The sequence below is a fragment of the Mixophyes fleayi genome, chromosome 1 (assembly GCF_038048845.1).
Source record: "Mixophyes fleayi isolate aMixFle1 chromosome 1, aMixFle1.hap1, whole genome shotgun sequence".
NCBI lineage: Eukaryota > Metazoa > Chordata > Amphibia > Anura > Limnodynastidae > Mixophyes > Mixophyes fleayi.
In genome coordinates, this window is record NC_134402.1 from 119,710,125 (window position 1) to 119,723,635 (window position 13,511).

The following is a 13,511-nucleotide window of genomic DNA, read 5'->3' on the forward strand; positions in this document are numbered from 1 at the left end:
TCACAGTATATATTCGTTATAAATAATCAGTACTCACAACATATGTATGTATTTAAATCAAAGTATTTTACTGTTAACACAGAAAAGCTTGTATTCACAATTCACACATATATCATAACGTTGTTCAACATAACGTAGTATATAAATATAACATTAATCCTAGGTTCACCACCGTTATTCCTTACACTATCCTAGCTTTGCATATTTATCCTTAATAAGAATCAGTATTTATAATATTGATTTAACTATCACAGATATCAGACAATAGCTACTCAATTATATGTATATAAATAGTTAAATCCACATTACAAATACACATATAGCTCTATGGGTATATATATATATATTATTGATACTTATCAAGTCCTTGTATCCTCGGTTCGATTCTTATCTGCAGTGTAGGGAACGTTCCTGTAGTATAGAATCCTTTCTTGTAGCTTAGTGTAATATATATATATATATATATATATATATATATATATATATATATATATATATATATATATATATATATATATATATAGTATAGTAGATCCTATAGATCTTTTCTACAGTGTAGTGTTTCCCTGTTTGTATAATGTTCCTAGTATATTTTCTGCAGTGTAGTATATCCCTAGTGTAGTGTATCCGTAGTGTAATGTATCCCTAGTGTATGTCCTGCAGTGTAGTGTAGAGCTCTTTGTCAAGGGGCAGCAGGCATCCAGAGAGAGAGAGAGAGGGTCCCGGGTCTGGACTTTTATGGTCCAAACTTGGAAACTCCCAGCCTCCCAAGTAACAGCATGTGTGTGGTGATTCACCACACACACATGGAGCTTCTTGGGTCCAGGGATGATGATGTCATCACCACTGTCGGTTCTCCCCACTATGTATGTGTCCAGCAGTAAAAAGCAAAAAGTAAAAAGTGACCCTTCCAGTTTTCCAACACCCTCCTTTGTCTCAGGCTTCAAAGCTGTTATCTGAAACTGACCAGAGTTGTGTGGGGGGGTTTTACAAACACATGCAAAATAGCTAATCTTGCCATGTGGCTGGGAGGATGGGAGATACTTTTAAACAATGCATGAAATGGCTTGAGAATCATATCATAGGAGAAGGTTCTTCAACATATACCTTAAGAAATGATGCATCTCCTCTAGCAAGGTTAAACAAGAAACAATTTTTTTCCTCTAGTCTAAGAAATTAAAGATTCCCCTTATCAAAATATACACAATATCAAAAATAAGTGCTTGTGAAATTACATAAATAAGCGCCCTGCGCTATTTTCTTTAAATAAATTTATACCAGAAGTTATTTATCAGTGATCCAGTCACAGAAGGGTTAACCATGACTGGGTTTTTGGGGATAGCAATTATTATGATCATAATGGAGATGATTGGGTAGAGTAATGATGGTGTGCAGGATGGCAGTAATGATGAAGGGGACATGTTGATAGGGGATTATGTGGTAAAATGATATAAGATTGGCATGGAGTGGGCAGTGATGCTGCTAAGGAGGGGGCTAAGTAGGTGTGAGGAGCGAGAAGGAGCATTGAGAATGAAGTGTGATGAAGAAAATTGAAGTGGGGTTAGAAGGGTTATTATGTGGTTTGAAGGGGGTGTAATGTCTGTAAGAGGGGCGAGCTGTGTGGTCTGCCATTTATTTATACCATACCATGTAAAATGTGTTAAAATTTGCCTTAAATTTTTTGGCTTGCCATACGCTCTAAAAAATTATATAATATCTAAACACTGCTCCTGATTATAGATCTGTATATCTACCTGTTTTTTTTCATACTAGTACATTCTGGCTGTCTTGTCCAGCTGGACATGGGAGAAGATTGGTGCTTCTCTATCTTTAAGTATATCATGATGGTAGTTGTATTTCAGAAACTCCTGAAGAACTACTTCCCATAGGTGTGATTAAAGATCTATTTTGCCACCATCAGAATTGGCACATTAAGGACATTGAAATGCCAGCTATAATCCTACACCATGTGCTGGATTTGTTCAGTTGTTCAGAAATGTAACCTCTTCCTAGCACATTTCAATGGGTTAGGCAGTTTTCTGTTTTTTGTCAGTTACACAAGGTTGAGCTGTTTTGTTTGTCATCCTAAATGAAGTTTTACTCTTTTGGAACAGATGGGGCTTTTTGTAATAGGGTTTTTCTTTCCTAATGGTGTTCTGTGAATGCACATGGGTGCAGAGCAGATTTGTACACAAATCCTCACTGTGACAGTAAATCTGTCATTTACAGCCCAATTTCAGTGTCAACATAGCTGGCACTTTTAAATTACATAAAAAATTATGTAAATGTTAATCTGTAACATGACAGCGGCATGTTTATAAATGTCAATCTGCGTGAAAGAGATAAAAGAATGTTACCATTTTTTTTTATTCCCCTAGTAGAAAAGATTTGTAAATCAGTGATTTATTGTTACGTTATTCTTTCCTTTAACATGACCCCTTCATCATCATCATCATCATTTATTTATATAGCGCCACTAATTCCGCAGCGCTGTACAGAGAACTCATTCACATCAGTCCCTGCCCCATTGGAGCTTACAGTCTAAATTCCCTAATTTAGACACACACAGACACAGACAGACAGAGAGGGAGACAGACAGGGAGAGACTAGGGTCAATTTTGATAGCAGTCAATTAACCTACCAGTATGTTTTTTGGAGTGTGGGAGGAAACCGGAGCACCTGGAGGAAACCCACGCAAACACGGGGGGAGAACATACAAACTCCACACAGATAAGGCCATGGTCGGGAATCGAACTCATGAGCCCAGTGCTGTGAGGCAGTAGTGCTAACCACTAGGCCACCGTGCTGCCCCTTTGCACACATAGGCCCTGATTCATCTTCGGTCACCACCTGCACGCAACTTGCATTTAAAAAAACAAGCACAGAATTTGAGCAGTTTCAACCGTATTCAAATTCAAGTGGATCTCAATATACATTTCCATTTGAATCTGGGTATTCGTACACTCTGTCTAAATATTACCTGCAGACAGAACAGAGGGTAGGATACTCACATGCGTGTGTGTACAGTATGAAGTCCCATCAGAACGCATGTACGAATTTTTTTTTTATAAAATAAATTAACAACTCTTAATACTATAATCATTAATAAAAATGACAAAATGTTTCAATTTTTTTTCCATTTAAGAGGAAATGCTTAAATCTGTTCTTATTGTGTACTGTAAATACAATTCATTTTATAGTCTATCTTCCTTGCATACACATGTTCTGTGTTATCCAGTGGCACACATATGTGTAGTTTTCAAAATTATACTGTGACATTCATCTCTCAGTCGGCACTTACACTTGCCGAGTATTTGTGAAAATTATACGCCTAAAAAACATGTACTTAAAAGAACCCCAGGGCTTGAATCTGCCGCATCTGCATTGGCATGCCCTTACTTTAAATTGCCTACATTCATCCGCCATTTCCCTCCCCCCTTCTGCCCTTTTAAGACATAGGTAGTCGTAATTGTCATTGCTTTCAGACATGAATTGCATGCAGTTGTGTTCATTGGTGTCCGATCCATTTCTGAGCATGCGCAGAGCTATTTCACGCACGATACGGCACCCAATCTGACTTACTTCTAACATTAGGCCTTTAATGTTTTAGAGCGATATTAAGTTTAGATACGTCTTTGCAGCCATAGAACAGCAGGAAAAATATATATATTTTTTTATATAAATTTGAACATATTAATTAAGTTACTAGTGTATATGTGTTTTGTGTCATGTATAGGTGTGTTTGACACCACAGTTTTTCTATGCTAGGTTGTCGGTGTACTTACGTGTTTATGTTGATTCAGACACATTTCAAAATTCATCTCAAACACCGTAATACTTGCACCAGACCTGTACATCAGGTGTACAAGTGTTATATATTTACAGCCTAGTGATGGGGCTGGACCGTGTTCGTAGTAAATGCTAATATTGTATTATCCTATTTGTAAACAATATAATAATCTAATGAAGTATCATATACACAAGCTATTGTCTCAATGGTTTTTAATAAATATAAATATTGCATTTTGCATGTAAGATGTTAGCAAATACAAAGACCTACACATCTGTTGTTTACCTCTTTAAAAATCAAATGGGAATTGCCTTTCTCCCAGTAAGTCAATTAAATAATGCAAATAAATGTCTGCTGCTTAATACATTGTAGCAGTGATGCTAATGACTGTAAGTACTATCAACTGGAGAGGCCAGTACACAATCTGCAAATCAGACCAGCCCTGCAGTTCCCACAAGAGGTAGACCTACAAAAAGCGGAATCTGGGGTTGCTTCCACATCTGGTTGTCAGAATTATGTGAACCCCTCCTTATTGTACTCAGCCTAAGCTTACCCACCCCTCTTTTCGCTTCTCCAGGTGTAAGGAGACGCAAGTCCAATGATACACGAAAATGTACATACGAACACATGCACTTTTTGTCCACATGCACAATATGGAAACGTCTACCTTACACAAATAATTGTCATACGTTCAACTCTAAATGAGCCTCTTTATGTCTAAACCCATTAAGTACTGAAAAAGTTGAGATGAGAAAGGTTCTATTTTAGGAAAGCACTTAAAATACCTGTCCCACTGAGCTTCCCACTGGAAGAAGACAGATGGGATTCGCTTCACACATTCTTTGATTTTTATATATTCTTCAATGATCTGCATAAGATCTCCTCTACATTCACCCACTGGCCTTACATCATGGTAAAAAGTCCTCTTACACCATCTCATGTCATGTAATATGTTATTTACTACAAATAATGTGGCCAGTCATAGAAGAAAAATATTATTAGACTGTAACTTCCAGCTTGCTACTTTATGACCACTATCCCTTTTTATGTGAATTTGATTTTGTGGAGCTTTTTTATTCTGTTTTTTTTGGGGGGTTTTTTATGAGCACTTTCTGCTTCCCAACTGCATAAATCTATATGTAATACCTTTTTCTGGAAAGTTGTGATTACAATTGTAATTCTCCAAAGGGCATATTTTCCTGTCTTGATTCAGACTACATAAAGAGCTCAACTGTTCGGATCTGATGCAAATCAAAGCGCACACACTTAAGCTATTGTTCCATGTCCTGAATTAGTAACTGCAAGATGACAATATTACATTCTGATTTTACCTGCAGTCACTTTTCAAATGGCACATTATTCCTAGGTGGAACACATAGATCACAACCTGCTGATCTGTGGCATTTTGGAGAATAGGTTCACCACATCATTTGTCTTATAAAAGTGTATAGTCTGAAAGAAAATACATAATGTAATGATGCAAGATTGCAAGTATCCTCTAGTTTGCTGGCCATGGAAGAGACGCTTGCTAAATCATAGTAGCTCTTCAAGTTTATTAGTTTGCTATTCTTTTACGTTTACACTTGACTTCTTCTTAGAATGGCAGCATGCAATGAAATATATTTTTACTACAAGGAAAAGCTAGTATATAGTGTAAGTGTATATTCTCCTTATTTTAGTTGTAAATTCTCACAAGCCAGTCCTTCCTTACAATGTGTGGCCATTTGTAAATGGAAAGTAGCTGCTTTCTTAACGAGTCACTCAAGCAACAGGAAGGTTTGTGTGTGCCTGTATATGTGTGTGTGCCTGTATATGTGTGTGTGCCTATATATGTGTGTGCCTGTATATGTGTGTGTGCCTATATATGTGTGTGTGTGTACCTGTATATGTGTGTGTGTGTCTGTATCAAATTAGAAAGGAGAGACAGGCGCCTCGATGGTGCATTATCTCTTATACACTTTATTCATATAAAAACAGCGAGATGCACGTACAAGAAATAGATGAAATCACAGCATATAAAAACACTGATTAGTACACTCCTACGATATCCGTAGCCGGAGCAGACTTCACATGCAGCTGACTTCTTCCAATCCCACTATGCGTTTCGTCACATGGACTTTGTCAGGAGGGGCGGGTCTAATAAAATTACACGGACTTCTTTATAGGGCAGCATGATCACTTAATTTGATACATCCAATGAACTTACTATTCTAAATCTTTATACTCATTGGATGTATCATATATCATTGGATGTATCAAATTAAGTGATCATGCTACCCTATAAGAAGTCCGTGGGATCTTATTAGACCCGCCCCTCCTGACGAAATCTGTTTGGCGAAACGCGTAGTGTGATTGGAAGGTGTCAGCTGCATGTGAAGTCTGCTCCGGATATCGTAGGAGTGTACTAATCAGTGTTTTTATATGCTGTGATTTCATCTATTTCTTGTATGTGCATCTCACTGTTTTTATATGAATAAAGTGTATAAGAGATAATGCACCATCGAAGCGCCCCTCTCTTCTTTCTAATTTCTCAGACCATTAGTGGCCCGTGGAGATCAGGATTGTGAGAGAGAAGACGCGTGGATTACCATCTACTGGATTTGGAAATATTATTATTTGTTGGATGTTTTTATTATTCTATATTTATTATAGTTAGCAGGTGCATCAGTATTGGATGTTATACTGATTTATATAGTGTGTTCACTGTGTGTTTTGTTTGTGTGTGTGTGTGTGTATATATATATATATATATATATATATATATATATATTTATTTATTGGCTGATCCCCCGACAATTGTGTTCTTTCAAATGTGGTAGGTAGGAAATACTAAATTGAAAAATAATCACTGTTCCTTACAGTGAATATCCTTCTATTATTATTATTTTTGTCATATGGTGCCACAAAAGGTCTGCAGCGCTGTACAATTACATTTATAGCATTATACAACACACAGAAACTAACGAACCATAATACATAACATGATACTTACATAAAACAAAATACACAGATAACTTGGTAATGCAGAAAGCTATTTACAGGTCAGGGAGTACTTCGCTGTACAGTGTTGGTGGTATAATGTAGTCCATGATCTGTGTTCAACTATTCAGGTGCTGAAAACCGGAAGTGACTTTGCGTGACTCTTTCCACCCATAGTTGCCACACACTAACTCTATATGGGGGGGCCACCCTACGTGTTTCATCACATCTTCACCCGTATAGATCACTTTGAAATGGTCGTGGGGAGACCAACTTGAATATGAATCTAGGTAGGATTCCCTCGGATTTGGTCTTTATTTTAGATAGGCATTTGCTGAATTTGTATAGCCCTTTATTTGTTGTATTGATAGTTTATCATTACGTAAATTACAATGTAAACATGATAGTGAGGTTACCATTTCATCGTAGACCTTCATATTTTAGTCCTGGTGCATTTGTCTGCTCTACTACCCTGTTCTTTGAAACATACCTTAATTTTGATTGGTTAATGGATGTTAACTATATAAATATGTTTGTATATTTCAGCTTTGAAGAAAACCTGTCAAGGTGCAGTGAAACTAATCAGAAACTGAATGAGTTGTTGGAATCTGAAAGAAAAGAGAGCAGTTCTGTGAGTGAGGAAAGACTGAAACTTGTGCAGGAAAATGAACAGTTACGAAAAGAGGTAGAAGAATGGAAAAAGTCTGCGACAGAGGCACAGCAGAAACTCAGATTTCAGGTACTAGTTAAAGTAAGACTTGTGTAATTGTATGCAGACAAACCTTAGGCGCAACATTTATCAAAATAATTATCTGTATAAAATAGCTGTGGAACATAAAAACGCAGTAAAAAGTTGTCTTGATTTTAACGTAAAGTACTCTGTTTTGTAGTGTTATGTGAGCAGCTATTTTGTGGGCCGAACCATTATTCCTGAGAATGCAGCTTCATAATTCAGTAGGAACCAGCAACATCAATAAAACATTTTAAGAAAAAGCATTCTCATTGGATCACAACATGACTGGCTCCACTTTGCACCTCCTCTCCTTCACTCTGTCCTCCTCCCCTGCTCCTGCCTCGCCCAAAGCCACCCTCACTAGACGTAACCTGCATGCTATTGACCCCACCTCCTTCTCCTCTCTCGAAACTCTCCTTTCACCCCTTCCCTCCCTGGCCTGTACCGACCAGGCCTCCTCTCTCTACAATCACTCCCTCACCACTGCCCTGGATGCTAGTGCCCCGGCCTCTTCTATCCGCTGACGCCGCATTATTCCCCAACCCTGGCACTCAAACTCACCCGCTTCCTCCAAAGATGCTCTCGCACTGCTGAACGCCTCTGGAGGAAATCTCGCTCCCTGGCTGACTTCCTCCACTTTAAATTCATACTCTCTTCTTTCTCCTCTGCCCTCTCCCTCGCTAAACAATCCTTCTTTAAGTCCCTCATTTCTTCTCAGTCCTCCAATCCCCGCCGCCTCTTTGCCACCTTCAGCTCCCTCCTCTCCCCGCCCTCCCCCTCTGTCCCGCCTTCCCTCTCTGCTTCTGACTTCACCACTTTCTTCTCTTCCAAAATTGAGGCCATCAGACTGAACATCTCCTCCTCGCCTTCTCCCGCCACCCTCATCGCTTCACCTCCCCCCATCAACCAACTCTGGTGCTCCTTCAGCCCTACAACCGGTGAAGAAGTTCGCTCCTTTATTCTTTCCTCTCCACCCTCTACCTGCCCTTTCGATCCCATCCCCTTCCACCTCCTTCGCTCTCTCTCTCCAACGGCCTGCTCTTACCTAGCACACCTTTTCAACCTATCACTCTCCTCTGGTGTAGTACCCTCCTCTTTTAAACACGCTCTTATCTCTCCTATCCTCAAAAAACCCAATCTTGACCCCACCTCTCTTGCTAATTATCGCCCTATCTCTCTTCTCCCCTATGCCTCCAAATTACTTGAGCGGATTGTCTGCAGCCGCCTAACCAGGCACCTCACGGACAATTCCCTCCTTGACCCTCTCCAATCTGGCTACCGCCCCCTCCATTCTACCGAAATTGCCCTGGCCAAGGTTACTAATGATCTCCTATCAGCCAAATCCAAGGGTCACTTCTCCGTACTCATCCTCCTTGACCTCTCTGCAGCTTTTGACACCGTGGACCACCCCCTCCTGCTGCAAACTCTTCTCTCTCTCGGCCTCTCTGGTTCTGTCCATGCCTGGTTCGCCTCATACCTCGCTAATCGCTCCTTCTCTGTATCCACGTCTGGTTCTTTCTCCTCCCCCTACCCTCTCCCCGTAGGAGTCCCGCAGGGCTCTGTTCTTGGCCCTCTATTGTTTTCGCTCTACACTTCCTCCCTTGGTGCTCTCATCTCCTCCTTCGGTCTTCAGTATCAACTTTATGCTGAAGACATTCAACTCTATATCTCCTCTCCTGATCTTTCCTCCACCCTCCTCGCTCGGGTATCCGACTGCCTCTCCGCCATCTCCTCCTGGATGTCCGAGCACTTTCTCAAAATCAATATCTCTAAAACTGAACTCATTGTCTTTCCTCCGCCCAGACACCCATCCCACGATGACCTCTATTGTCGTCAACAACACCACCATTTCCTCTGTCACCCAACTTCGCTGCCTGGGTGTCACCCTCGACTCCTCTCTCTCTTTTGCCCCCACATTCATTCCCTTGCCCAAGGCTGTCGCTTCCAACTACGCAACAATGCCCGCATCCGTGCTTTTCTCTCTCAGGATGCCACCAAAACTATCATCCAGGCACTTATCATCTCCCGCCTTGATTATTGTAACCTCCTCCTCACTGGCCTCCCCCACTCCCGTCTCTCCCCCCTCCACTCTATACTCAATGCGGCCGTAAGACTCATCTTCCTTTCACGCCGCTCCTCCTCTGCCTCCCCTCTCTGCCTTGCCTTACACTGGCTCCCCTTCCCCTACAGAATCCTTTTCAAACTCCTCACCACCACTTACAAGGCTCTCTCCAACTCTACTGCCCCTTATATCTCTAACCTCCTCTCCATTCACACTCCTGCCCGCTCCCTGCGCTCGGCCAACAACCGCCGCCTCTCCTCCACCCTTATCGCCTCTTCCCACTCCAGAATCCAAGACTTTTCCCGTGCAGCCCCCCTTCTCTGGAACGACCTTTCTCGTTCCATCCGTCTCTCTCCTACTCTGTGCTCCTTCAAATGTGCACTCAAAATTCACCTCTTCCTCAAAGCCTACCAACCATCTACTTAACCCCCATCTCCTCCCTTTAGCTCATCCTCCCTTCTCTCCTTTTGCTTCAACTGGCTCCTCTTGTGCCTGGTCTGTTTACCCTCCCTTAGGATGTAAGCTCGTATGAGCAGGGCCCCCTCCCCTCCTGTCTCCATACCTGTTCTTCCGCTCCGTCTTTACTGCATATGACTAGCCGGAGTTTCTGAAGTATTGGTACTTTTTGTTCATTGTTCTGTATGGTTTCACCCTGTATAGTCTACTGTTAGTACTGTGTGCGGCGCTGCGGATACCTTGTGGCGCCTAACAAATAAATGATAATAATAATAGGAGACTGGTACTCTTTTAGCTGAAACATGTAATAGGATCTGAGTATTGGATGTACATCATTCAGCTGGTCTGTCTCCATGATGAACATTACCTTTGAAAGGTGCGTTACCACTCTGTTGCGTAGCATTCTTCTGGTTCTGCATACTGACCACATACTGGTGACCAGACAGCTTATGTTTCAGGATTTTGCATAGTGATGTACGATCACTCCACCACCAGTGGGGTTTCTTCCAGCGCTTCCATGTAATTTGCTCTGCTACTTGAAAGTTCCAGGGTCATATAGGGCTATGCGTAGCTCTGAATGACCCTGGAAATTGAAGAGTGCCTGGAGGTTTCAGAAGAGTGTTTGAGAGGGAAGGGGTGAGGGTTATTGTGTTTTACTCTTACAATCTTGGACAGTAAGGCTTTTTTAATATTAAGTATACACTCATAGAATCCTGGTGCAGAAGATTTGTCCCACAAATCCCACTGGGTTAGGATCAGATAAATAGTGCTCCCAGTATGCTTACACGATCCAGCCGGGCATTTCTCTATTTCTTAATTTGTGCCACCCCTGCTCTGTGTTATCACGTTAGACCAGTAGGACCAGCAGAGGAGCTGGCAGTGGAGGGCCCAGCACGGTTTATGCATCCTATGAGAACAGTGGGGTGGAGGTAACTAAACTCTATCAGTGTCTTACACTGTACAATGTTGGAGGAAAAGTATAAATTGTTTTCAAACTGCATATAATATTTTAGTTCTTGATTATTTGCTATTGTTTGTGGGATATTGAGTAAAATTGTTCAATTATGCACTCGGTGACTGCGTAATTCTTAATACAGTCCTCAAGTACTCCAAACAGGTTGTGTTTTTAGGCTTTCCCTCAGTGTGATCTTAATTGCTGAGCTAGTCAATTAGATTAATTTAAGCATAGTTTAAACAAAAGTCCGAAAACATGACCTGTTGGGAATCATAAGGACCAGAGTTGAGAATCTGGGTTATTCTAAAACAAAACGATTAGGGAGTAGGTGAAAGTGAAATATCTAATGGAGTTAAACTGCCTAACTTGCTAGCATAGCAAATATAGAGTTACAGCTGCAAACCTCAAAAGTTGCCTGTACTGAGCGAGTCTTTTGTGCTTGAAGCAGAGTGAAAAGAGAGCGTCCGTTAAACAACTGAAGTGAGTAACCCATTCAAAGTTGTTTTATGTATATTTCAGTACAGTCGTTAGAAAACTGAGCACTTTCCATAAATTACAATAAAAATACCAAATGCATCTATACATATCACCCATACAGGCAGATGGCAAATGTAGAAAAATTGAACAAAGCAAGCACTTGGAGCTTGTGAAGAGCAATTTTTAGATATTGTAATCTTATTAAAATTAATATTATTTGTTCCCATCAACCATGATGAGGCAATAAAGCTTTGTTCGCAACTTCTGTATAATTGTATCAAAGCAGCTCTTACTGAACCTGCAATCATGACTTTGTTTTCTCGTAGATGTCTTATTTCAAAACACTTCATGGCCAATCAGTTATTACTTTAAAAAATAACTCTATTTGCAGAACTAAATGAGGGTCTAAATTTATTGCAAAAGTAATGCCATGTAAATGTTTTCTATAATGCAGATGAATACAATTCAGACTGATGAAGTAGTATAGACCGTCCACAGGTCTTGGGGAGCAAAGAATGGACAAAATAATGAAGATAAATTATTAGTAAAAGGAGAACTATTTTGTAGTTTACCCTCTCTGCCACTTCCCACTATTCCCATGTAGGCTGTGTGTCTGCCTCTGGATGACTAACAATACAGGCTCCTATATTTTGACATAGAATTGATTTGTTAACAAATAAACACATCAACAAAAATCCAGTACCACACGTAAAGTATATAGTAGTATAATGTGTGTGTATGTATATATATTTATCCTTTAACATAAATACACACAGTGACATCACAGGGCCAAACAGCTTATATTATTAGGAGCAAGCAGGGGCATGTTGTTTGGTTTTATTTTAATTCATTAACTCCTGATTAGGCCATAATCCTGGCAATGCTGTTTGTTCATATTATCTTGTGACTTTACTTACATATGCCTATTGCCATCTATGGATTTGTAACTTCTGCAATGATGTCTTATATTGTCTGGGAACAAACCATTGCATTGATACATCCCAACATGGTCTCTCACTGAATGGATGCACTTCATTAAAGTATTAAAGGCATTTTCGATCGGTAGACATGTAAATGATCTATTCTGTGATAAATTTAAAACGGAGCAGAAAACATTTAAAATGACAACTCAAATATATTATGAAATAAAACTAAGACTATTTTAAAAGATGTAGAAGGAAAACGTGTATTTTATCTGGGCACACCATTACATGGGCCAAATTTGGCGCTAAATGGATATTTTTTTATTAGGATGATTAATGTCCCTGACCTTTCTTCTTTCTTTTTGTTAGTTAAGCACTATGGCACATGAATTTTCGGTGAAGGAGCAAGGTTTTGAGGTGCAGTTGCAGGAGATGGAAGATAGCTATCGAAAGTCTATAGAAGAACTAATGAAGTTACTGATGGCTCAGCAGAAAACAAGTTCCAAATGGAAGGAGGAGACGACCAACCTAACAAAAAACACAGAGAACAGGTTAAAGAAACTGCGGTATGTACCTGACAAACTCTTCTAGTCCATTGGAAGTTCCACTTTGTAAAAAAAAATAAAAAAATCTTAATAACCCGGTCTCCACACCTGAAAGTGAATAGACCCCTGATGAACTTGGACCTCCACAAATTAGCACTGATGTTTACAGGGTGCCTCAGTTGACCATAATATGTTACTTAACTCTTTCTTGCCAATTCACTCCTCTATCATTCCAACGTGATCACTTTTGGCACTGGGATTTTCAAGTGTTATTTCGTCTGTATGCTAAAAAAGGTTACACTAAGTCAGATGAAACACAGCCTAGAGTAATTCTGAAAATGTCTAGTGACTCACACAAAAGACTTGCCATTGGCATTTAGCCACCTCCCAAAATGTGTTTATTTAATAACCTAGCGTAATGTTTAGAACATCTCATAACAAGCAGCCAGAAGCTAGCTATCATGTGTCTAGTACATTTTAGAGAATGAAAACAAATGTCTCACTAGTTTTTATAAATATCCCCAACTGTGTCTTCAGAGAATTAACTCCAAATAGATGTATGTCAGTAATAATGGATTGCTTGTCCAACAA

General features: G+C 40.0%; 1 protein-coding gene across 1 annotated transcript in view; it reads left to right on the top strand.

The window, feature by feature from the left end:
• Positions 1–13,511, top strand: part of SCLT1 (sodium channel and clathrin linker 1) — a 94,188-nt gene that overhangs the window by 62,738 nt on the left and 17,939 nt on the right. The window contains exons 19-20 of the mRNA XM_075199888.1: positions 7,316–7,508; positions 12,745–12,941. Of these exons, the coding sequence (XP_075055989.1) occupies positions 7,316–7,508; positions 12,745–12,941 (390 nt within the window). The remainder of the gene's footprint in view (positions 1–7,315; positions 7,509–12,744; positions 12,942–13,511) is intronic.